Source organism: Harpia harpyja, chromosome 12, assembly GCF_026419915.1.
Source record: "Harpia harpyja isolate bHarHar1 chromosome 12, bHarHar1 primary haplotype, whole genome shotgun sequence".
In the NCBI taxonomy this organism is placed as follows: domain Eukaryota; kingdom Metazoa; phylum Chordata; class Aves; order Accipitriformes; family Accipitridae; genus Harpia; species Harpia harpyja.
In genome coordinates, this window is record NC_068951.1 from 19669330 (window position 1) to 19694056 (window position 24727).

At 41.0% G+C, this 24727-nt stretch overlaps 1 protein-coding gene across 1 annotated transcript in view; it reads right to left on the minus strand.

The window, feature by feature from the left end:
- ARHGEF4 (Rho guanine nucleotide exchange factor 4) overlaps nt 1-24727 on the minus strand; it is a 189948-nt gene that overhangs the window by 124273 nt on the left and 40948 nt on the right. Inside the window, exons 2-3 of the mRNA XM_052803778.1 lie at nt 8273-12694; nt 3357-3683 (exon numbers count right to left, since the gene is read on the minus strand). Of these exons, the coding sequence (XP_052659738.1) occupies nt 3357-3683; nt 8273-12694 (4749 nt within the window). The remainder of the gene's footprint in view (nt 1-3356; nt 3684-8272; nt 12695-24727) is intronic.

A 24727-nucleotide genomic window follows, 5' to 3' on the forward strand; every position in this document is an offset into this window, starting at 1 on the left:
TGTCTGTGCTTCTATTGCTGTGCACTGGAGAGGCATCGAGCTGAACAGTCAGGTTTTAACTTTTTGTCAAAATAGGAAAGAGCAGGATGAGAGCAGACAGGCAGTTCAGAGACATCACTAAAACAATTTTTGCAAAAATAATTTCCAAAACAGACCCCATTGCCATTACAGCATTACATGTATCAGTGGTTTGGGACATTGTCTCTTCTCCAGCTAGGGAATTTATACTGCATTAAAAACAAGTAAGAGGACCCCAGGCTACAGTGTGAAACCCATCACCCATGTGAAGGGCAAAGCCTATAGCCAAGCAAAAGAAAATAGGTTCATCCACAGCCATGTGAGTTTCTCTTCTTCAGGGGGTGCTACCTTCAAAGGCTTGCCACAACCAATTAAATATTAACACTTTAAGGTACAAGATCAGAAGCTGCTCAGCTTGTTACTGGTAGCATTTCATTATAAGGGACAGCTGGGTCAAGCTTTGAGTTTGACTCTGGGAATTTACACAGACTGTTCCCATTTAAAGCAGATGAGCAGCTTACTGGACCTAAGCAAAACAAAGACCAGTATATAGAATTGTTTAGGACTGCTATTTCAAATGGTTGGGTTTTTAGTTTAAAGGTAATTTCTTGACTCTTTGTCCATCTCTCTCTGAATCCCAACTGCCAGCCTTCAGAATAGCTTCTTATTACCACTATACTAATTTGTATACATTGATCTGAATGATAGAGTAGTATCAGAAATCAGCACTTGAAAAAAAAAAAAAATCAAGAAATCCTCCCTGGTCTGACCTATTAAGTGGTTTCCACAATACTGCAGCATTACATCACCTTGTATGCTGACCTGATCTTGACTTAACTCAATATGACTTGTCATAATTGAAGCCACACATCCCAAGGCAGCCACGTGTCAGAAAACATCAGACTTGCAATTTCAGATCTCCAAAGCCCCATACAGTTGCCTTGTTCCAGTCACAAAACCACAACAGACAACAAACATCTTACAAAGCTTCTTTTGTGATAATTTATTTCTCCTTATAAAAAGGGATTTAGCGTCCTTCTAAAACTGCCCCTGAACACTGCAGCTTGTGACAGCACTCCCACCACACTTGGGAGCATGAATAAGCCAGCATTATTACAGGAATAGAGCATTGCAAAGACAGAATAAAACACATCAGGAAAAAGAAACTATGTGACAACTATTATAAATAAGAAATACAGGCCAAGAAATGCAGTTATATGGACATACAGGAAATAGCCCTTGAATCCCAACAGTTCTCTCAATGAAACTTAGCATTGCTCTCTTGGCCTACCTAGAAAGATAGAAAGTATCAATAACCTACATAATACACTTAAATCAACAGAAACAGTAAAAACCAAATCTACCTACCTACATGCTACTAAATATCTTCTACTTGCCTCTACTACCCAAAAAAGAATGAACCAGAAAACTAACTCAGGCCCATAAGCCCCACAAGCAGGTGATGTTAAGTGAGGGTTATCTCAATGGGCACAGGGGCAGCTGCAAATCATTACACAGCTGATCACAATTTAGAGGTAAGTTTGCACCTGAAAATAAGTGTAGAAATGCTTAAAGGAGGAGCTGTTTTCTGGTAGCATCAAAATGTGCAGTTAATCAGCAAAACAGACAGCATTCAGGCTGTGTTATTTTGATGGCTCTAGGGGAAGCTGTTGAGGTAACTGGTCACTCCTCTTAGAAGCACTAATGGTCTCAGTGCTGGCCGACATACCGTGCAGCATGGGTTAGATTTCCATCACTATCCATGCTTGTCAAGGAATTGTAAGAAATATTTTTAGCATGTTTTACTGGCTTCTGTTCATCACTGAGCCTATGTAAGCCAGGGATTCATTTTCCCTAACTTGCATCATGCCCATACAGCACTAAGCACTCAGAACTCTGAACAAGGTATAAAAGTAACACAATTAATTTCTTTAAAATTTTTTTTAATCTTAACATACACATGCCTCAGGAGCATTACTCATTGTCTTCAACACATAGGTAGTAGTGGGGCTGAGCCAGGGAAGCATCCTCACTGAACTGAGAGTAGGCAACATATCACACAATCATACCCAGCACTCATCCAAGCATCAACTGGCAACATTTTGTTTAGAAGAGCCCTACAAATACAAAATAGCACAGATTTTTAGCCCCTTTTCTTGAGGAGGGGAGAATAGTGGGCAGTTTTTCAGAAACCCTGTTTCTGGAATTGGCCTTTCTACCCCAGATGTCTGTCAGCTTTGATGGGAGGCTCTCCCAAGCAGACAGGTATGAGGCAGTAGGTTTACTCCCAGCAAGCCATAGTGGACAAGCTGAGCTGTGTCAGGTGAATGTTTCCCTCTTGCCATCAACAGAACTATTTGTGTGCATAAGCTCAAGCACGTGCTGAAGTGGTAACAGGACTGGGGCCTCAGCTCCCCTCAAACATTGTAATTTTGATGCAACAGCAACCAGAAACAGGCAATCAGGACAACAGAGAGAAAGGGAAACAAATGCAGATAACAGACCAAAACAGAAAACCCTGAGGAAAGGTTTTATTTGAATGTGTGCTACTTGATTTCAAGCTTGCTCAGAAGCTTCCTCCATATTATCATCAGATGCTGCATAGTGTCCCTCTATCTCATGTCCTTTTTCCCCAGAAGTTCTTTTTTGTGTATGAATGCTAAATTTGGTTCCTGGATACAGATTCATGGCTCTCCCTGAAGGGAACAGACCTTAGCTCTGGATCCAAGAGTAACAGATGCCATCAGTGTGAGTCACAACAGCCACAAAGTTTGTCACAAGCAATCATAATGCTGATCTAAAAGTCTGCCCCGGTGGAGAGGAGAATACTAATAGCTAGAACTCCAATGGCAATGTTCTCTCGAGCACTTCACAGCAGGAATTTGCCTCAGTAGGAAGAGTGGAGTTGGCCTCAGATACAAGAGAAGTCTAATTTAGAAGTCCCTTGTTAAAGTTATACAGCAATGCCACAGGGCATGGAATAAGATTTCATCAGTTTAATTTATATTGATTTGAGGCAACTTTGATTTGCTCTCTGCCCTCCCTATCTTTCAGCTCACAGAGCAATCTGATCCTCTCACATCCTATTGTCCAACATGGCATGGGGCAAGAACTGCTCACTTACAGTGACTAAAAAACCCACCACCTTTAGAGATCATCACTTATGGACCAGTTTAGTGTTTAATCAGTCTCTGCAGATTACCAGGCCCAAAGAAAAACAGACAGAACTGGTACCAGACAAAGTGAAAGGACAGGAATATGATGACAGTAGAAAGAAGCAGCCAGAGCAGAGAGGCAGACAGTGCCAGAGAATGAGGAGGACAGTGTAGGTTTCTTACTTTTAACTGGTCCTCTGGGAGGTGTTGCAATTGAATCCCTCTCTCTGGCTGTGTCTCCTTCTCTAGCTTCCTTTTTTGGTTCCTCTCCATCCAAACATCATCAAAGCTGAAGCACTTATAGAGGGGTTTAGGTCTCTTCCTCCTCCTCTCTGGAATGTCCTTGGCTTTTTCATCTGGAGCAAGGAAGGAAAGCCTCCAGGCTTTGCTCTCAAGGGTGGAGATAGGGTGTGGGAATGGTGGAACCTGGGGGGGCCTCCTTTTGCGATGGGGAACCCACTTCTCATTTGGCCTTTTTTCAGGTGGTGTTTGACATTGCTGTTTAGACTCCTGTTTTACAAACAGCAGGTGAAAACACAGGGTTTGTTGGCTGGAAATTTTGTTTGCTTGAAATCAGTTTGAACAGAAGATGGCAAAGCTCAGTTATCTAGCCCCAGAATTATTCAGAAGAAAATGCTTTCCCAAGAGTACTGGCTGGCTGAAACCAGCCTGTCTACTCACTCAGCTTTCTCCATAGGCTTAGGGGTACTCCACCCTGAAGCAGCAGCCCTGCTATCCTTTGAGAGTGTAATATATACACCCTCTGCACAGGACAATGCCCTTTTCACCCTCATTCTAGACAGCATATTACAATAACATTACTACTGGGATTTAGGTCACTCTGTCTGTATAATATTATTTACAAAGACAGACAGTGTCTCTGAAAATAGAATAATGACCAGTCTTGTCTGTCTGTGCTTTTCCAACTGTACTTCAGTTATACAATGTGAAAAGGCTTCCTAGATGCCTGCAGGTCTGATATATTAAGCCCTGTGCTTCCTGATGTGCTCTTTACGCTATCCATTTTATTTGCTTGATGTTGAGCCGAGAGCAAGGAATTGCACAGCTTTGCACTTCATTCTCACTTGCTTTTAATGAGTGGTTGCACAAAATTGCAGCTTTTATACTGGAATAACTTGAAATCAAGCATGCCCTGAGGCATCTAACTACTACTCCAGGTAGCATCAGTGTCAAAATCAATAGTGTTTAAGGTGGGAGATAACAACACTGAGGAATGAATGATCTCAGGAGTCTCTCTCTCTTCATGCCAAGAAAATGTTGTGTCCTGTCAACAGTTTCTCTCCAGTTTCTCACAGTTCATTTGAATAACCCAAATACAACAACCCTTAAACCACTGCAGGCACTTCCTATCTACTCTCAATTAACCAACAATCCCAGATCAATTCTTTGCCACTGGTAAGAGACGTCAGTCTAGAAACACTTATCTACTAGATGCTATGAAAAAGTGAAGTGTATCCTGCTGGTATTCTGTGCCTAACTCCATCATATTGGAGAGGAGCAAGGAGAACTTGCACAGATTCCAAACATGGGACATATTAGGACAGTTCACTCTTGCCTGCTGGGTAACACAATTAATGTAAGTAAAATCATGCCAGAAACAGATTTATTAAACATGTAATGAAGGCCCTGACACATGGGCAAACTGTAACTCTTCTGTCTTGCTGTTTTCAGCATAAAAATCTTTGTCCTGGATGTAACTTGGAGAATGTTAATCATTAGCAGGTAATGAGAGAGGGGCTGGTCTGTGCTCCATCAGGCTAAGAAGGGTTACTTACCAGTGTGGTAGCCAGAGGCATCAGGGACAAGCTGATCCAGTGCAGTTTGGTACAGCACTATAACACAGATAAAGCTGATACCACTGGAAAAATATCTGGCTGGGTGCTTGGGGAATATATACATATCCTCAGAGTGGAGGGTACACTGGGAAGTGAGCTCAAGGAACTTCATAATTATGCATTTGTTTTGCAATAATGTCTTTACTGATGTGGAACAGAAAAGGTTCTTAATTTTATGATCTTTTTACTTAGCAACATACATAAGGAAGACCATCCTTAGTGTTTAGATGATAATTATGTTGGAAAGACTTAATGCAAATATACTTTGCCTAATGTCTCTGTCATATTTTGAGAGATTCCTGAAAAAATAACTTCACTTACAAAATCCAGGGTGCAGTTCTACTTCATTTCACAATGTCAAGAAAATGGAAATAAACAAAAGCCCTACCTGCTTTAATAGATTAGATGTTGTGTCCTGAAAGCTGGGACATTTACATTACTTTCTAGGCTCCAGCTGCATTTATCCAATTTCAGATATCATATTCTGCAGCCTCCAGAAGAATCAGGAAAATTAAACTGGTTTTATATGGCTTTGATACCATTAAATTTTTCATGGTTTTCTTTAATTTATTTAATCTAGCAATCAATTTAAGTAATTATTTATTTGTTCCTAACGGTTGCGTTATCAGATGTGGCCTTGTCTATTCAAGGCTTTATACATGCCTCATCTCTCCACTCTTTTCTAGATGCTCTTTTGGGTTATTATTTACAGGTCAATGATTTTATTCATCCTCTGAGGAGCTTCATCTGTTGACAGTGTGTATAGTCCAAGTATCTTGCATTTTCCTAGGCAGGTCTAACACTGCAGCCTCTCGTTTGGAATGTGGTGTCCGGTATTGAGTTTTTAAGTTAAGTTGATGCCCATGAAAACAAAAGATTTTCAAGTAATGCTGAGCACAGAAGAGAATAAAGCAAATTCTCTTCCCCTTCTGCCCACAGCAATTCCAGTACTATAGCCCTCACTTCTCAAACTGCCACCCACATGCTTCTTTAGATTCCAGACAGCATTAGCTAAAAAACCCAAACCAATCAACCCAAAAACTTTCATTGGGAATATATGAGGAGAGGTTGAGGGAACTGGGTTTATTCAAGCTTATAAGAGGGCACTAAAGGCAATATAAGAACAGTCTGCAACAATTTTGTAGTTACATGGATGATGGATCCAAACTCTTCTGAGTAGTGCCAGACAATGCCACGAGACAATGGCCAGAAATTGTAGCTTGGAAAGTTCTAATTGGGCATTAGGAAAAAATTTTTCCTCGGGAACATGTTTCCTAGAGAGGTGGTGAAATCTCCAGCAATGGAGGTTTTCGAGACTTGGTTAGACAAAGTCATGGTTTTGTCTATCTTGTTATCCTGGTTTTAGCTGGGATAGAGTTGTTTTCCTAGTAGCTGGTATAGTGCTATGTTTTGGGTTCTGTATGAGAAGAATGTTGATAACACACTGTTGTTTTCAGTTGTTGCTAAGTTGTGTTTAGACTAAGTCAAGGATTTTTCAGCTTCTCATGCCCAGCCAGCAAGAAGGCTGGAGAGGCACAAGAAGTTGGGAGGCGACACAGCCAGGACAGTTGACCCAAATTGGCCAAAGGGGTATTCCATACCATGTAACATCATGCCCAGTATATAAACTGGGGGAGTGGGGCTGGGAGGGATTGCTGCTCAGGAACTAACTGGGCATCAGTAGGCGGGTGGTGAGCAATTGCATTGTGCATTACTTGTATATTCCAATCCTTGTATTATTATTATTTTATTATTGCTATTATTATGATTATTAGTTTCTTCCTTTCTGTTCTATTAAACTGTTCCTATCTGAACCCACGAGTTTTACTTTTTTTTTCTTATTCTCTCCCCCGTCCCACTGGGTGGGGGGGGAGTGAGTGAGCGGCTGTGTGGTGCTTAGTTGCTGGCTGGGGTGAAACGATGACACTGGTGTTGCTACTAGTCCTGTCTGAAGAAGGAGGTGGGATTAAATGACCTCCCAAGGTCTGTTCCAACCAACCTTTTTCTGTTTCTATACAAAATATATGGAGTTTCTATAAAAAAAATTGGGAGAAAGGGTAGGCTAAGACCATTTTGGAGGGTATCTTAAAACTTCAATATAACCTGGATGCGAGAGACAAAAGGCAGTGGCAGCAGCTGCAAAAGCTGTGCGAGGGCTCATTTGAGTTGAACACAACTAGCCCTCAGCTGCAGAATTGATCAAGCTGTTTCCAGATTCATGAACTCTCTGAAAAATATCTGCTTGGGATATGCAGAATCTCATACCCTCTCTCAAGTGCCACTTTTGAAAATCTGCTCAACAAAATTATTTTGCCCTTTTCTTAATGTCAAAACTCATCATCATCAATACTGAAAAAGTAGCATGATCAAGCCAGGTTCTCGGATCTCAGCTAACAGATCAATCTCAGTCACTCTGGTGGTTTGCACTTAGCCACTGAAAGAGATTCCTAAGGTCCCAGCCGCTTACAATTTGGGAAACCCTCTCTCGGATTAGAAGTCTACTGACAGGCGAAGTCTCTGCTTTTAAAGGCCTCAGCCAAACAAGAAATCTCTGTTGAAGATACAATCTTTCCTGTGAGATCCAGCCTTTCACAAGGAAATTAATTTGTTACCAGGAGCAGAATACAACACAACGTCAAAAGGAGACCCTGAGTCCACGGGTGGTTTTCCGTTTGCTGTAGAAAAAGCAGAAGGGGACTCCTAGTGGCAATCAAAGGGTAGATACGGTGACTGCAAAAGATTCATGGTACTTTGGAAGACAGCTCCTCATTGTCTAAAGAAAAAGATTTTACTTCTTAAAAAGTGACTGCTAGCAATGGGAATTGATTTCTATGTTGCCTTTCACTTTGAGAAACTTAATTACTATACACCAGTTAAAAGGCTCTATTCTGCCGTATCGCAAGAGGATTAAGACCCAGCTAAAAACTAGAGTTGAAGACAGGGTGGCATCTGTGTAATCTGTCTGAGGCATATTATGCATTAACGCTGTTGTGATGACTTCATTCCTTTAGATTTTTGTGGTAAATCCTCCCTTAAAAAGTGCATCAATTCATATAGTCTTGAACAGGAACAGAAAGATTAAGTAGTGCTACCTATCTTAGACAAAGAGGAATATTTATGCACCCATCTAATCAATGTGTTCATTAAGCTATTAAAGAGTTTCACCGGAATTCCTAAACCGTATTAAACCAAAAGACTGTGCAAACCAAACCACCACCTGATCATTCCCAGACAACAACTCACCTCATGTCGGAGCATGTCACTAATGGAAGAAGCTGTGTTTAAGCTGATCTGGGATTGACTGCTTATGCCACTGTCATCCCTCTGGTATTCGTTGTCCAATGAGTGTACAGAAAGTAAGAGACTACCTCTGGGTTTCAATGTCTTTGGTCTCTCAGGAGCCTCTAAATTGCTTTCAACTGCAGAGCTGTTCCCAAGAGAGATCATCGAAGTGGCACATATTCTTCCAGGATAGCGGAAGCTCTTGTGTTGAGAGGTGGATCGTGGACTCTGCGGTTTAGGACTCATGGGCCTACAAGGCATGTCTTTACCATCAGAATTTGAGAGCTGGGGACATGATGGACTTGACTGACTAAATGGCAGCTGCAAGTCAGTGGGGCTAAATGGAGATTTCATCCAGTATTCCTCTAGAGAAGTATTTAAACTGTTGCTCAGAGCCTCCTGTTGTTCATCACAGTCTGAACTCTGTGAGTATCTTATGCCCAAGTCATGGGACTGTATTCGTTTTCTCCATATACCTGCAGGTGAAGAGACATCAACAGGCTCCACAGAGGTGTCAAAATAGTTGGTGTCTGTTGAGGAGCCATTAGCTGTTTCTGTTTTAAAAAATGTGTGCCCATTGGAACTATCCTGTTGCTCTACTGACATTGTTCTCATTACGTGGCTGCTAATTGCATTAAGACTCTCCTGTGTTGGTGATAAACTTGCTAAAACAGGCCTTTTTAGTCCATCTGCCTCCTTGTTTTTTAGAAAAGCTTTCCAGGTGCTCTGGCGAAGTTTGGCTTTCTCCTTTTCATTTTTCAGTGATACTCTTGAGCTTTGCTCAGTATTTTCCTTTTCTGGAGATCTGGATTCAAATAAGCTTGAGAGGGATTTGTGTGCCAAGGCCAACCTTGTCCTGAACTTCTTACCCTCAGGGTTTTTGTTTCTTTTGTATTCATTTTCAGGGAAAGATTTTCTAATCCCAGAGTATTCCACAGGTTCACTGTCATTGTTTTCAGATGAACCTGAAACTTGTCGATCTGCATATTTGACAGTAGCCAGTGTGGGAGAAGTTGAATTTGTATCTACACCTTCCATCAGTATCCGACCAGAGCCAGAAGCCTTCCTCAGGCTCATTCTGTTGAATAATCCTGCAGGTCTCTCATAGAATAAATCATCGTCATCGGAGTACTCAGAGGTGTAGCTTTCCTTCCTGTGGAAGGCTGAACCAGATGAGCAACTTTTGAAAGACTGTAAACTTTCAGTGTCTTCATCCTCTTTCCCAGCATCCAGTTCTTCCATCTTTGCCTTGCTGCCAAAGAAGCTGCTACTTCCCTGATTTTCTGCTGTGGCAGGCTTAGTTTTCCGGAAGGATGTCATTTTTGAGAATACTAAAAACCTGGAAGCTTTCCCACTATTCCCATTCTTTGTTGGCTTTTGCACAGCTTTATGGAGACTGCTGTTACTTCCCAGGATGTGGAAAGAGTTCTCATCCATTTCCTCGCTGTTAGTGCTGCAGGTACTTATATTATCTAGGCCCAGCATGCAAGTGTTATGGGTCTCCCTTTTCGCAGAATAGTTAAAGACATCAGACACATCTAGATTCAGTGTCCCATCTTTGCTAGGGTTAGCTGTGTCTTTTGCAGGAGAGCCCTCCTTTCCTTCACTAGGAGAAGGTTCTTCACAAATACCTCTTTGTTCCTTTGAACCATTACAGCCTTCACTTCCTTGCCTGCCTACTGCTTGTTCAGAAATGATGCTGGGCTCTTGAAGGGCAACATCAGCACCATCTCCCTGACACAAACTGCTTACACTGCATGTTTCCAGTGTTACTGCACTAGTTATATATAAGTCTTCCTCTCTGCCTTGACGTGCTTTGAATTCTTCTTCCTTAGACACCTGGTCATCTCCTGTTTCACTCCATGACTTTCTGAACTGTTCTGCCTCTAATTCAAAACCAGTCTTTGTTCTGCACGGCTCTCTCTCAGAGATCACATCACCACTTCTATTATGTGATTTTAAGAGTGCTTCTTCACACTGATCTGCCTGACTTTCTGCAATAAGTATATCATTGCCCGGTGGTACAGTAACACTCCTGTGTTCCACTTTTGCACTTGTTACCGAGGAATTACTACAAGTGAACCCTAAGGATGAAACAGCATCTGTTTTCTCTCTTTTCTTTTGTGAAACTTCTAGTTTTTCTTCAGCTGTATCCGTACCAGGGAGTACCTCTGCACTACCAGGAATGGGGTGAGTGGCCACAATTTGTTCTTCACAGCTACAGCTTTCACTCAGAACTCTCTCTGGCTCATCATGAGCTTTGCTGACAGTATGAGGAGACATCAAATCCTTGCTCACTACATTTCTCAATGTTCCAGTTACCACTTCAGCAGGAAGGTTATCTTTCAGTGTCTTGGACTGTAATGCTTTCTGCTCTACAGATACTATAATTAGGGCAGGCTTTAACTCTGGAAGAGTCATTAAGTGCCTTCTCTGGTTTATGTAATCTGATCTGGGAGTCATTTCAACAGCAAAGACACTGTCTTTATCCTTTCCTTTATGAGTAGGATGTTCATTTGTTACTAGCTCAGAGTGACTCTTTAAGGCACCAGTTTTGCAACTTGTATTTTGCCGCATTGACTCTTTGTGCTCTGTCCCAGTGTTACTGCCACCTGGTTGCAATGTGTTTTCCAGAACTTCACAACAGAAGTCAAGGTTAGAAGAATCATCTACGCATCTTTCCCCTACCATGATCTCCATGCCTGAAAGTTCAGATTCAAGGTCATTCTCCTTCAAACTTTTCTGCTGTATTCTACCAGTGGGAACATAGTTCACAGAACAATCACAATCTCTATTTTCCACAACAGCTGGAAAACCTATGTGACAAGCTGCTAGGTTCTCAGTGTCACCAATGCTAGATTCAACATCAATATCACAAGGGAATTTGTCTGCTTCCAGATCTCTTTCACCTTTGTACTGGTCACTTTTTATAAGTTCTTCAGCATTTATGATCACTGGCTTACAGTCCGGGGCAGATGAAGTCTCCTTTTGTTTCAGATTACACTCACAAGCATCAATCTGTGTAGAAGCTAAGCTACGAGCACATGTACCTACTGATTCTGGGCTAAGGCCACACGTCTCTGATTTAGAGTGCAAATAATAATCAATGCACTGGGGAGAGCCTGCTGGTTGAGAAACCTGACACTTATTTGAGTCTATGTCAGTATCAAGAAGAGATCTTTTTATGCCAAATTTTCCCTCTACTTTTATTGCCTTTTCAGGGCTTAAAGGTACCCTTCCTAAGTTTTTCCAAGTGTATTCAAAATCCAGCCCTTGAAGATGTATTCTGGAACATGACCATCTAAATTTGTCTGCCAGATGAATACAGTTCCCCACATATTCTGTCTTGCTTTGAGCACTGATATTTTCAGGTACACTGTGCCATGTTTTACTTTCAGTAATCTCTGACCCTGTGAGTGGTGGCTGAGATTTTGGTTTGAAGCAAGTCTGGTAAAAGAATGAATCTGATGTCAACATGGTCTCTGTACTTCCATGTTTTATCCTTTTACCTGTAGTTTCCTCACTATCAACTGAGTTCCTCCTGCTGCATTTTATACTGGACATAGATTCTAATTCACACTTACAGTCAGATGTCCCAGTGTAACTTTTACGGTTAGGTCCATTTTTTTCAAAATGAAGATTAGGCAAACTACAGCTTGATGCTGCATCTGACCGGAAAGAAGATTGCTGTACCTCAGGAAAAATCAAACAACTTTCTGAGTTTGCTTTGAAACAAGCAATGCTTAATACTGCAGGATGTTCCTTCTGTCTTGTAACATCATCTTCTGTAGGTACTGAGTTGGTACAGGACTGCACTTCACTGCTTTCAAACTCTGCTTTATCTTGCAATACTGCTACAACCTTTCTATTTGTCTGTGATATAATGCCCTCTTCACTGACTTGGTTCTCTGTGTTGGAAATATCACTAGTTAATGTTAGCTCTTCATCACCTAATTCTTTACCTTCTGACCTCGCAGATTGTATGCAAAATTCAGTTTTGCTTGGTGCTGCTTTTATTTTGGAGGACACTTCTAACCACACCTGCTGGGTAAATTCTGGTTGACTTGAGCACGTAAGTTCATCTGCCTTTGCTTTAGGAAGACTACAGCACAGATTTTCTTTTTCAGTAAAAAGGCAGTTTGAATCCAAGCAAGTTTCCCCAGTTACATCACTGGAAACAGATTCTGTGTCTGATGCACTCTCATAAGGCTCAGTTTTTACATCTGACAAAGATCCACTCTGATGTGACAGGGTCTCAAAATAATCTTCATCTGTTTCTTGGCTGGATCCACGTATCTCCAGCTCTATCGTGCTCGGGGTAGAAGAACTCAGATCATCTTCAAACTCTCCTTCACTGATGTAGTTTTCAACTGGCTCTGGGGTCTATGAATAAACAGAAAAGAATGATTTAGCAATGATTTCCCACAGCAGCAGAGTAGCATGAATTATTATTAGAAAAGGGACTTCGGAACACAATTCATTTAATAGACACTGATGTCTTTGGAAGTTATACTTGATATTTTACTTATTGATGGACCTGAGGTCTTTCTAGTTCTTACTTTTTGTTTTTTAATTAATTTTTAAAAAATTTTAACATGTAATTATGCAGAGGCCAAAATTTGAGTTTGGGCCATATCTTTCATAGCCCAATACCAAGACACTTTTCACATTTGATTAAGTCAAATGGAAATCATCGCTTGCCAGTAGATCTAAAAACTCTAATGAATCCATCTCCAAATTTGAAGAGGAGGTTTATGTGATAAACCTGAAATGTAATTGTTACTGTCCAAATTACAGAAATGTTACATAAATATATGCAGAACAGTTTTGCACTTGAATAACTGGATACTACCCATACCAAAGCTTGAACCAAAGGTGAAAGAAGTCTTTAATCTCATTTTCCAGAAGGCTTATACCAGGAGCACTACATATATCAGTTATCAGAGCACTTCCAAATCAGTGGCTGCGAGCAGAAAGATCAAAACCACACTGTCAATATTAGGAAATGTCTTTGCCCCAGACAGCTACCCTGGGAGAGTCTCAGTCTTCTTTTCTTTAACCATCAGAAAGAAGTCTGGATACTTCTCAAGTTTAAAGTAGAAAATAAAATCACTGTAAGCTTTCCTGAGGTAAAAATAGTACTTGCCATCTGTCAGCTTCAGGTCCAGCTATTGTCAAAAGTTCTATAAATGTACCCAGCAAAGATATTTAGCTGATTCCAGCCTCGGTCCATTAATATCTAGAATAAGAAGCTATATAAATATAAATGGCAGCCTTTAATCCTAATGCTGGATGCCTCTTTAACCAGGTTTTGATAACAGTCATCACAAGAATGATCAGCACATTTCAAAATCTGAAAACTAAGATAATAAACAATGACAGACATTTCTCAAAAAAATCAAACCCACAAGTGAATGGCAGCCATCAAACTAGAACACAAGGTCCCTTGGCCTGAGCTGCATGTCATGTTTACCAGGGTGCTTTGTCACAGAGGAAATATGAGTCCTCATACAGGAAGCCAAATTCCGAATCACATCAAAGGCTATGTCACAGAGTTTCTGATTCTAGACTCCAAAACATAGAGGGTAAATCAGAAAAAGGAAGGCACTAGGGTTATTTCCAAAAGAAAGCCTCTATAAGTAGACTGGTATTTTCTCTTGACAGAAGAAGGAAAATACAAATTGAATGGAGGAGAGAGGGGGAGGATTCAGTGCTTCACACCAAGTCCAAAATCACTTTCACACCATTAAACCTGACCAAATTGCACTGTAATGGCAACATGAGTCACATAAGCAACAGAGCAACATGCCCTTTACTGTGTGCAATCAGTGATACATGTAATTGAGGTCTGTTAATAATGTCAAATTCCACTATCACCAGGACAAAAATGACCAGCATTAAAGCAGCACAGACCAGCATTTCACATAATGACTGAGCAGCATAAACTGTGAGCAGTTGGCTCACACAGCAGTGAGTACAGCAGCAGCTGTTCAGCAGTAACAGTACTGCCTCTTCAACAGCATTCTGAACTCAAATTTACAGATGGCAGTAAACTAAGATAAAAACTGTTCAGGCAAGTAGGAACAAAGTAATGAAGATGCCCAACTGTCCCCAAGGATAATTATGAATTAAATTCCAAAAAAATAAGGGCAGACATCACTTACAGTCCATCTATCATTCCAAACATAGTTATGTCAGGATATTCGTACTGTGACCCCTTCCAAATTACTTATTTTTAATGGGTATTATACAAAATTATGCAATTAAAGCAGAAACAGAGGCCCCACAATTGCCTCCATACCTTGTGGAAAATGAGGAAGCAAATTCTAGGTATGAAGGGCACCAATTAATGTCAACCAGCATTCCTGGACCAGGCCCAGGACTGAACATGTGCCCCCAGTGCTGCTAAGGGGAAGAACCAGCATTAGGATCAGGCTGGTGGGGCTTACTCTACCAGATGTACCCTGGGATGGAGTTCCCCTGAGGAGGCAGAGAACATAGAAGCTTCAGTTCCTGCTCTGTCTATCAAAGCCCTCTGCCTAACAGACAAGAGAGGCCTAGAGCTGACCTCTAGTAAACCTGAAATTCATGAGTTCACTGGACTTCCCATAGTGACCAGGGAAGAAGTCCTAACAGGGCAAACAACATGCAGATGGTGCCATTTTTACCTTCTTCTATGGGTCTTTGACTTCTCAGTGCCACCAGGAGGCCAGGCTTTTGCTCTGACCACCTGTCATATGTAGTTTAATTTCCTCCCAACCTATAGCGTGTATATTTTGTTAGGATTTGAGGACTACTCTTTGTGTTTTACTGGTTTTTTTTCTGTAAAAATTGAGCCTAAAGGACTCAGTCAGAGCAGAGAGAGGGAAGTTTACAATGGGCAGGTCCTTTGATGTAGCCCTGTCTTCCCAACACGGACAACCACAGGCTTGAGAACTGAGTAGACATGTGGAAGTGATCCTCAACTATGCTGCTGATTAGACAACGGTCCTTCTGTCTTTAATTTCCATGAGATTACACTGAGAACTTCAAAAGTCAAATTATGGCTCCTTCCTGGGAAGGGTGGTTGAGAAACCCTCAGCACCCATGGACAGAGTTGTGTGTTTATACATCTCTTCAATCTCAAAGCAGATAAACAGTTGGAAGGCAAGAGCCTGGAATAACTATGAAAGAAACTACTTCTAAAATAAGGCTTTTGCACTTGACAGACAATAGACAAATCATAGCAAAGCTCCCCCTGCCTGCTTTTCTCTTGCATTTCTTTCACTGTCTCTGAAACGTGCTAAGAAATAGGATGAAATTGAAGTTACTGGTCTGTCTTGCTATCATTGGATGCAGCCATATATGATCATGTCAACCTAAAGTCACCAGAAAGATATAACTTGTGACTTTGATGTGTGAAGACTGCTGTCTCCATAACATAAGATACCTTCCATGCAAGTTGCCCTCTAACCGAGGACTGACAATGCTTATATGTGACATCTGCTACCATGGGCCCAGCCACTCCTGTCTTGCGAAAATTTTTTACTCGGTGGGGAAGTCATGTATCAATTTTTCTCTGGATCAGGTTCTGTATTTGCATAATTTTCTCATACTTACAATATTATATTGCAATAATTGTGAGCTTCTCAGATATTGTATTTCCCTAATTTTCTCTGCCTAACAATTGGTAGGGTAGGTTAAACAGACAATTGTATTACTTCAACTAGTCTTTTAGTGAAGGATTTTATTCTTAAATCTCACAACCACAAAAAAGAATCTGACCATTTATATGGTCTTTGCTTTTACTTTTAATACAAGTTCCCTAAGCAAGCCCAACTTGCATTCCCACTAACTTGCACCTTACCCTAGTTACTACCGCATTGCCAGCTCAAGGAATATCGGCACAGTTTTTCCCTGAACTCAAGACAACATGAAAGCATTTTCAGTTGATATTTCAAAAGATTCAGACAACTGTTTTCTCCATAGGTGAAGGTAACAACAACTCTTGAGTTGGTATTAATATAGATGTCATAAATCTCCCTTTACACCTTGTTTGACTGAAGGGCACAGGCCAGTGTCTTTGACTCGCAATGTGATGAGAACAAAATGCAGTTTCCATTAATACAGGTGAGAGGAAGCCAGCTGTCCTCTCTGCTCGGTGGGCCTCAGCCCTGTTCATCAAGTGCAGAAAATGTGCAATTCCCAGGGTAGGCATGAGGGCATCATTTACAAAAGGTCTCATCCTGCAGAGTGCTGTATGCTCTCAACTCCTGCTGATGCAATTATAGGTGAGCTCAGGGTACTCAGGATTTGGCTGTGCTTACTTCAGTACTCTGTGTTTGGGTTATCTACATGCTCTCTCTCCATTACTGTCTTTGAGAAGGGCAACACTAATACAGCTACTTAAAAAGGGGGAGGAGAGAGAAAGATAGACAAAACTAGTGTATGAAGCTGGCCACTTTACTGGCAATGTAGGATTGTTAATACAGCTGCTTCAGACTTCAGCTGTAATGTCATCTAGGGTTACTTGCATTGGTTTAAATTGTGTCCTAGATATTTAAGTAATAAGCTGAATGGAATTACTGAAAAGACTGTGAGTCTCTGCAACTCCTCCTTGGCTTCCCAGGGATAATGACTGGGTATGAAATTCTTAAATCCTCATGATAGCTAAACAGTAAATATTTGAGGCACTTTAATATGGTAGCATGAAACTCATCCATCCTCTGTGTCATGAGAGCTGTGAAAAGCTGAGCTTTTTCTACATCTAAGTAGGGACTTAGGTGGCCTACACAGGTTTGAAAAATGCTGGTCACGGAACTGTTATAGTGATTATGGATATCCTGAACTGAGGGCACAGAGTAAAAGCCAAAGGTATGTTCAGTCACAGGACAGAAACAGCATTTGAAATACCCAGCTTCTCCTTCTGTGCCTTTGATACAACTCTGCTCCAAAAGGGACAGCCTTGGAGCAAGAGAGAGGAGTCCAGCCTCAAGGTCCTAGTAAGTCTTGGTCTCTCTAATTGGGCTGGCAAAGGTTGCCTAAGGTAATGGTACTTCTAGAAACTTGGGTGTTTGCCAGGTTGGAAGTGCCTGGGAAGATCTAAGACCATCAAGTCTTTCCAGAACAGTCACAGAAACAGCTTTTCATAAACTAAATTATTTTCTTGGATTTAAGGCAAACACAGCATAAGAAGTGTGTGTTCCCTTCACAAGAAGTTCTGTCACAGAGTTCAGAAGTGGTTCATGGCAACCATGGACCACAGCTGCCACCCCAATGAACCAGTCACACTACCTCAGTTACCACAGAGCTATAAAGAAAAAGCCCTTCAAACACATTTGTGGAAAAGATACAGACAGAATTAATGGTTTCAATTTACTTACTCTCTTCCATACTTAAAAAAATGCAAAGCATGTCCAGAAATCCTTAAAGCAAATTGGACGCCAGTCAGAGGTTGGATTATACATGGTATAAAGAGTCACAGGCCTAGCCCAGGGGAACTTTGTGTGGCAAATGAATTTGCATGTGAAGTTTTATTCTCTGAACGGAAAACATAAAATTCTTTGGGAGAGCCCTCCCACATGCCCAGAGTTGTGTTTTTCAGGGTTTGCATAATACAGAAGCACAGAGCTTGGGAAAAGCTCTTAAATTAATCGTGACACAACTCCTCAAAAAAGCTACCATTGGGAAAGGACTTCAGACAGGAGGTGACAGTGTAGGGTCCAGAGCAGTAGCTGCAACCTTGGGGCTTGAAAAATGACCCAGGAGAGATTCAGATTAGAAACTATAAAGAAAATGTCACGTAGGATAGCCCCATAATGTGCCCAAGGCCTCAAATTATCTTCCTGATCAAATCCAGCTATCCAAGCCCTTTTCTTGAATTGCCTTCATCATGAATAATGGAAATATGGGAATGAAAAAGGAAAAGAGGGCACACTGGCAAAACCTTCATTTTCTACTACTTCTTTGTAAAACAAACCTTATTACACTTAATGAGTAAGAAGTAGATTTAAAGACATTAACTTCAGATAGAACTTTGGTTTCTCAGTCAGCAGAAAAACACTTTCTGAACTGCCTGTCACTTCAATGGATATTATAGGTGCTATAAATGTTTATAAAGAGCAGAACAGTATGAATAAGAGCAGATGCAGCACTGCACCTTGATAAGGATTGCTGAGAAGTGATGCTGTTGTCAGCAGTGGTTCTGAACCTTCAGACTGATTCTGCTCTGTGCACAAATAGCAGTTCCACAGGCACTCTGAAAGACACTAGAAATGAAACCCTCCACAGGTAGTGAGGAAAGTGCTCTATAACCACTGAATGATGACATTTTACTTGCAAAACATATTCAGTTTTTGATGCAGGACACAAACATTTGCATCTTAACTGCACAAGAGGAAACAAAATTCACAGATGTATGAGAAAAGCAGAACTTCCCCAGGAGGTTCTTGCTTCAGTCGGTGCGGATATATACAGGCATCCAAAAGTAACTTTGGCACTAAGTTTTTTAGCAGTTTGGTGACACAGTTTTTTCATTAATCATCTATACACAGCAATAGCACTATTTGCAGGGCACTCCATCCTTAAGCTGTAACATTTTTATATACAGAACCATTCATATATGAAGTCACTAAAACAACATATCTCCCTTTTCCACAAGAGATGGATGGGCTTTTTTTGTTCCTAAACAGTGTAGTTACTTTTTGCTGAAAAAGGTCTCAAAGCCAGTTCTGTTGATTTGTGAGAACTTGCACTACACTAACAACTAGTGGCATGAGGAAACAACACACAGACATCCTCTGCATAAGTGTCTTGCTCTAGTTGTATTTAGTGCCTTCATTGGAAAGCCTCCAAATGGTTAAGCAATTCCAAAATCAGCAGGACTACGTGAGCAATTGCATAAGGCTCTGCCAGCTACCATCACTTGAGGTGGTAGTGCCAGGTGAAGGCAAGAGGGAGAAGGGGTTGAAACCAATGGCAAAACAGTACACAGAATCAGTGAAGTATCTAAACATCATAACAGCATCATAACTGCCAAAAACGCAGTGTGTCTCCCCCTTCTGCCAGCTTGAGTGACCATGCTCTGCTTCTGTTCAGTGAGTGCTTTGACATTACAGTGCAATAACCTGGCCCCAGAGGTAAATCTGGGCCTCCACCATGATGTTGTCTCATGACACTTGATAAGTACAGGACTGCATCAGCAGAAAAATGCCACAAGCAGGGGGCCTGCTGCACTCCACATAGCTTCTCTGATTCCTTTCAACAAGCCAATTCCAACAGAAAAACACTTTTATAGCCCAAAGCCAAAAACATTATCTCCCTCCTTTGACATTAACACTCCTACTACCACGTACAGCTTAGCAGAAATGTTGGCCAAGGTAAAACATGTTGGCCAAGGTGTAATAGTTTCTAGTAACAGTGCGTAATCTGGGTGCCATCTACAGGTTGCGATGAGGTACCTGGTCAGACTCAGCTTGCACAGAGAAATACATACTCCTTTAATAAATACAAACTGCATTCCATTGTCTTACTGTGCTGCAGGTCAAGCGTCTCACCAACAAATTCCTCAGTACTGCTTTAGCTCTAGCCAGATAAGGACTGCCCAGCAGATGAAGATGGCAGGCAGTGAAGAAGCATAAAGATTTATTGTGTTAAGTAGAGGACAAATATGCAAGATATGTAACTTGTACAATATGATTGCACAAAACTGAAAAGTTCATGGCTCTCTGTGTCTTGTATTTGTGGTTTATTTCTTCCATTAAGTTTTACAAACTGCAGTTTGCAGCAGAAATACATTTTTATTAATGCAGCAGTATCAGACACAACTATTATGAAAATATTTGTAGATTTATTCTCACAAGTACATTAAAAACTGACAGCTTATTTGTACCAAAAGAAATCCTACATGTTAGCCAAGGCACTAACTATGTAAGTTCACTCTTGAAATGTAAAGTTTAAACTGTATCAATAATTAATATTGTTACTGTTCTGAAATATAAAAAAATCATTTTTTGGTCAACACAACAATATAATATGTCAAATAAAATTTGGAACATGAACAGCTAAAATTCAGACTCAAGCAACTTCCCTGCTCTTTAAAACTACCAGTATTCATTGCATTGCAATACTCCCTCTGCTGGCAAATTTAAAAGGGAATATATTGCTTCATTGTACTTCTGCCTTCAACACATGGAAAGCTACATTGTTACATTTCTGATTATGTTTTCATGAAAACAGGAATATATTTTGCTTGCCTCATACTACCAAGTAAATACTCTTCCTCACTCCCTCACACCCTTCCTCTATTTTTTGTTTACAGAAAAAAGCGCAGGGCTGCCCCAGAACAAAAAAAATCCAAAATTACTGTGTTCATGTTGAAGATACAGTGTAAAGATACGAGCAGGTAACATCACTGCTTCCATGAAACAGGGGACTAAGCCTCAGTGAAAACAGTTTTTGTGCTAAAATGGAAATTCAGCTTGCTTGGCCACAGGGAAGCTCTTGTCTCAGAGTCATGGAGGCAAATGTACATCCGCTTCTGTCTAAATGTTACCACTAATCTTTCTCTAAGGCAGATGCACTTACATGAGGTTGAAGCTGTCTGGCAGAAGCAACACTCAGCTCTGCACAGACCAAAAATTCTACCCAGAAACTATGTGAGTCCTCCTCCAAAGACAGGGCCCATGCTGAGTTCTTGCACTATGCAGCTAGATGGCTTCAAGTACTAATATTCTTCTACCAGTGGAAGTATACTCTTAGAAGATCATTTTGGTCTGCTACTCTCTGCTAAATGAACACAGCACTTACGGTTAGTTTCCCTTTGCAGTGTTTAAGGACATGCTCGAATGCTTTGCTGAGTGGAAACCTTTAGGATTCCTGGTGAAAGAAGTGGAGACTTCTGCTCTAGAAGACCAGGCAGAGAGTGCTGTGGTGGTTTGTCCTTCCACTGTAAACCTGCTGCAATCACTTTTTTGTGAGTACACTTTAGCACAGACATATTTCCCTTTTTTAAACTCAATTCTTTTTTTCAGAAGCCATTTTGTTTTCCTGAGTGCCATTGCGAAATTATAGAAAGAATGCTGAATTGGAGGAATAGAAAGCAAATACTTTAAAGACAGGGAAAACTCCTCTGAAGAAAGCTATTGGAAAAAACACTCCATTAAAGACAAAAAGTGGTCCAAGAAATCCTAAGTGTATGTGTGCACATGTAGCCACAAGATATCAACTGATGTTCCCTCAGTGATTAGCAATTCAATGTTCAAGAGTGGGACTGCAATGAAGTTGGAAGTCAAGTGCAAAGTCACGAGGTATATGACTTGTTTGTCTTACAATCTAATCACTCGGCCCATTTTTAGAACCATAGGCTTTCTTTGTTTAATCAAGAAAATCAGTCTGCAGACAGTTATAATTCAGACTGTTAATTAAAAGAGCACTTTGAAGGAAAGGGCCTATATGAAGCCTGGGAGACTTCACAAGGCACAGAATCCTGCCTTTCTTGACCTCCTCCTACCATCACTGGAAACATCATCCCAAATTGCCAAATACACTCAGCCACTACATCTTCCTCTTGATTATGTTGTTTGCTTTTGAACTAATATTTCTGTGGTCATGCTGCTCCTTTTTATCAGCCCTGTTGCAATATTATTACACCAAACACCCCTCCTCTGGCACATCATAAGCTGAGTTCCTAGATGTTACAAAGCCCATGACCTAATTGTGATAAGTGCTGGATAAACATGGTGAGAGTATCTGCCCCATAGTGTTTATAGTCTAATTATGTAAGATACAGGGAAGAAAACAGGGAGAGGGAGGAAGTACTATCTTCATTTTACAGATTCAGAATAAATGACTCACTCAAGTCATACCAGAGCATCTGCAGCAGAGCCAGTAATTCAACCATTTCAGACCCTGCTCATTATTTTTATCTTTTCATTTCTCTGTTGAGTAGCCTCTCTGAGGGTTGAGGTCTCCTCACACAGCCTACTGTGTAAACAGAGGGGAAAACCTCAGGGGCAGTAAGGAAAGAAGCATGACTAAAAGGTATGTGTAAACATCAGCTGAGGACTCACAGGGCTGACAGTACAGAAATGCACCAACACATTTGTAGACTCTTTCTTACTGCATTTTAAGGAGGAATGGCCTCAAGGAGAAGGCAGAAGTGAGATGGGCATCAAGGGGAAGAAAATAAGTAGGAAGAAAGAACAAGTATGGAGGAAAAGGATAGTACTGTATTTTGCATCGCTGGGATGAGTTTAACGGGGCTCCGTGGGACACTCAGTTAAACATGCACCTCTATCACAAGATATGAATAATAAAAGCATTAGTCTTTCATATGTCTCAGTCTGACTTGCCATTACTAACTGCATGTTCTTGATAGCTTTAAGTAAGAGCTTTGCTAACAAAGTCAGCCTGGCCTTTGATGGTCAGACAAGTTTTTTTCCTCCTTTTCTTGTCATTGCCCTTCATCTTCAGGTTAACTCCTGGCCCATATCACTCCATATGCATAAAATACATGAGGACTTCCCCTCCCCAACTGCCCCTACTGACCTTTAGTATTTGCTTCTTACACAGTTGCCCTGAAGGGTATAACCTGGCCTCTGGACTCTTGCTAATGTTACACAAACAGAAACTCAGTTGACAGGCTTTGCAGCCAAAGGCAGCTCTTACAAGCAGACTGCATCAGATCTGGAGTCAGCAGTAAAATGAGGAACATGGGAAAGATGATTTTCAGACATGGAACAAGAACAGGCTAGATCTTGCTCACAAGTTCAGGAAGTTAATTGAATCCAGCACAACTTTGCATCCTCACACCTTGAGTTTGGCCTAGCTGGGTGACATGAGATATTCCAGTGCCAACGATCTGCTTACTTCCTTCCTCCTCTCTCTACAGTGGTTGAGAAATCTTCTCAATGAGCTTTTAAAAGCAGAAGAAATCAAATAACATGCCAATTTGTATAAAATAACAACTTTCAAGAAAGACTTAGCTAGCAATGGTCTTGCAGAGCATGGATTCAGCTGTGTGAAGTTGTGCCATTTGCAAAGACCTTTTTTGCTCACTGTTTCCACTTCCCTTCCCACATAACAGAAAGTTAGGGCTTAGGAAGTGACTCAGGTGCCTTTTTTGGTGTAGCTACTCAGTATCCAGCTTAATGCCTTACTTCTCCTTTGACCTTGGATACCTGATTTCACCTATGTTCCTCCTCTGTAAAACAATGGTAACACCTCCCGACCTCAGAGCTGCACTGTAAATACAAGATTAAGTGACTAGGCACAGGGGAATGAAATCTCCTGACTCATGAGATGAATTGAGGTCACATAAGCCCTACCTTTTATTTCAAGATCCACAAGGTTTGTATGAATCTGTGACCAAAATGCCCCCTTCCCTCTCTGAGATCCTGCCCATTCTTAGGAACCTTTTATCCCAGTGATGACTTCATTTGATGTCACTTGATTTGATTTGGATTAGATATACTGACTCACTACATAGGTGAGTTAGTATAACTACTAACTGTGCTTTTGCCACAAGACTCCTGCCTCATTCATGTAAATGGCTTCCAGGGATTTTCTTACACTCCCAACAGTACACATGGCTAAAACAATAGATACAGTAGTTACAGTGGCATGGGGAACCTGAGCTTGGCACAGGTAAGGCCTCAGCTGCAACCTTCAAGAAAGCTTGATGTGTATCCTACATCGTGATACATGGAGCAAGTGGCAATAGTCAAACGAAGAAGAATGATTTAGGATGAATAAGCTATGAGGAAAGATTGAAAGTACAGTGTGTAGTCTAGAGAGAGAATACGATGTGCAAACAGTCTTTAACTACCCATACAAGGTAGTAATCTTCTCTCCAAATGTATGACAGATAAAACAAGACTTAAGGGATTTAAGTTGAAGCAGAGAAGACTGGAGTTAGAGAAAATCAATAAACCACCAACAGTATGGATAATGAAAAACTGGGATGGATTGCCTAGGGGATAGCATGGAGTCACCATCACTTTCTGTCTTTAAGTACAGGTTAGATATACATCTGACAGGAATGACACAGGTAGAGCTGATCTCCAGTGCAAGAACAGATGAGAATACCTTTTTTGGCTCCTTGTAGCCCTCTGATTCAGTAATTATTAACTTGTAGATGCTCATTCAGTTATTTTACTGCAATACACAGACCCAGGGCAATATGCCATTGTAACAGGTGACACAGAAGAGCAGTCATAAGCAAAGAACTACTGTAGCAATCCAGATCTACAAGCAACCTGTGTTGCTCTCTGCGACTACAGGCAACCACATATTAGGTGCAGAGTTCAGAAAGGGCCCAAGAATGCCCACTGAAGAGATGAGAGGTCTAGAAAGTGTGACATACAAGAAAAGACTGAAAGAACCAGACCCATTGCTTACCCTAGAAAAGACCTCACACTGCAAAATGGCAAGTACCAC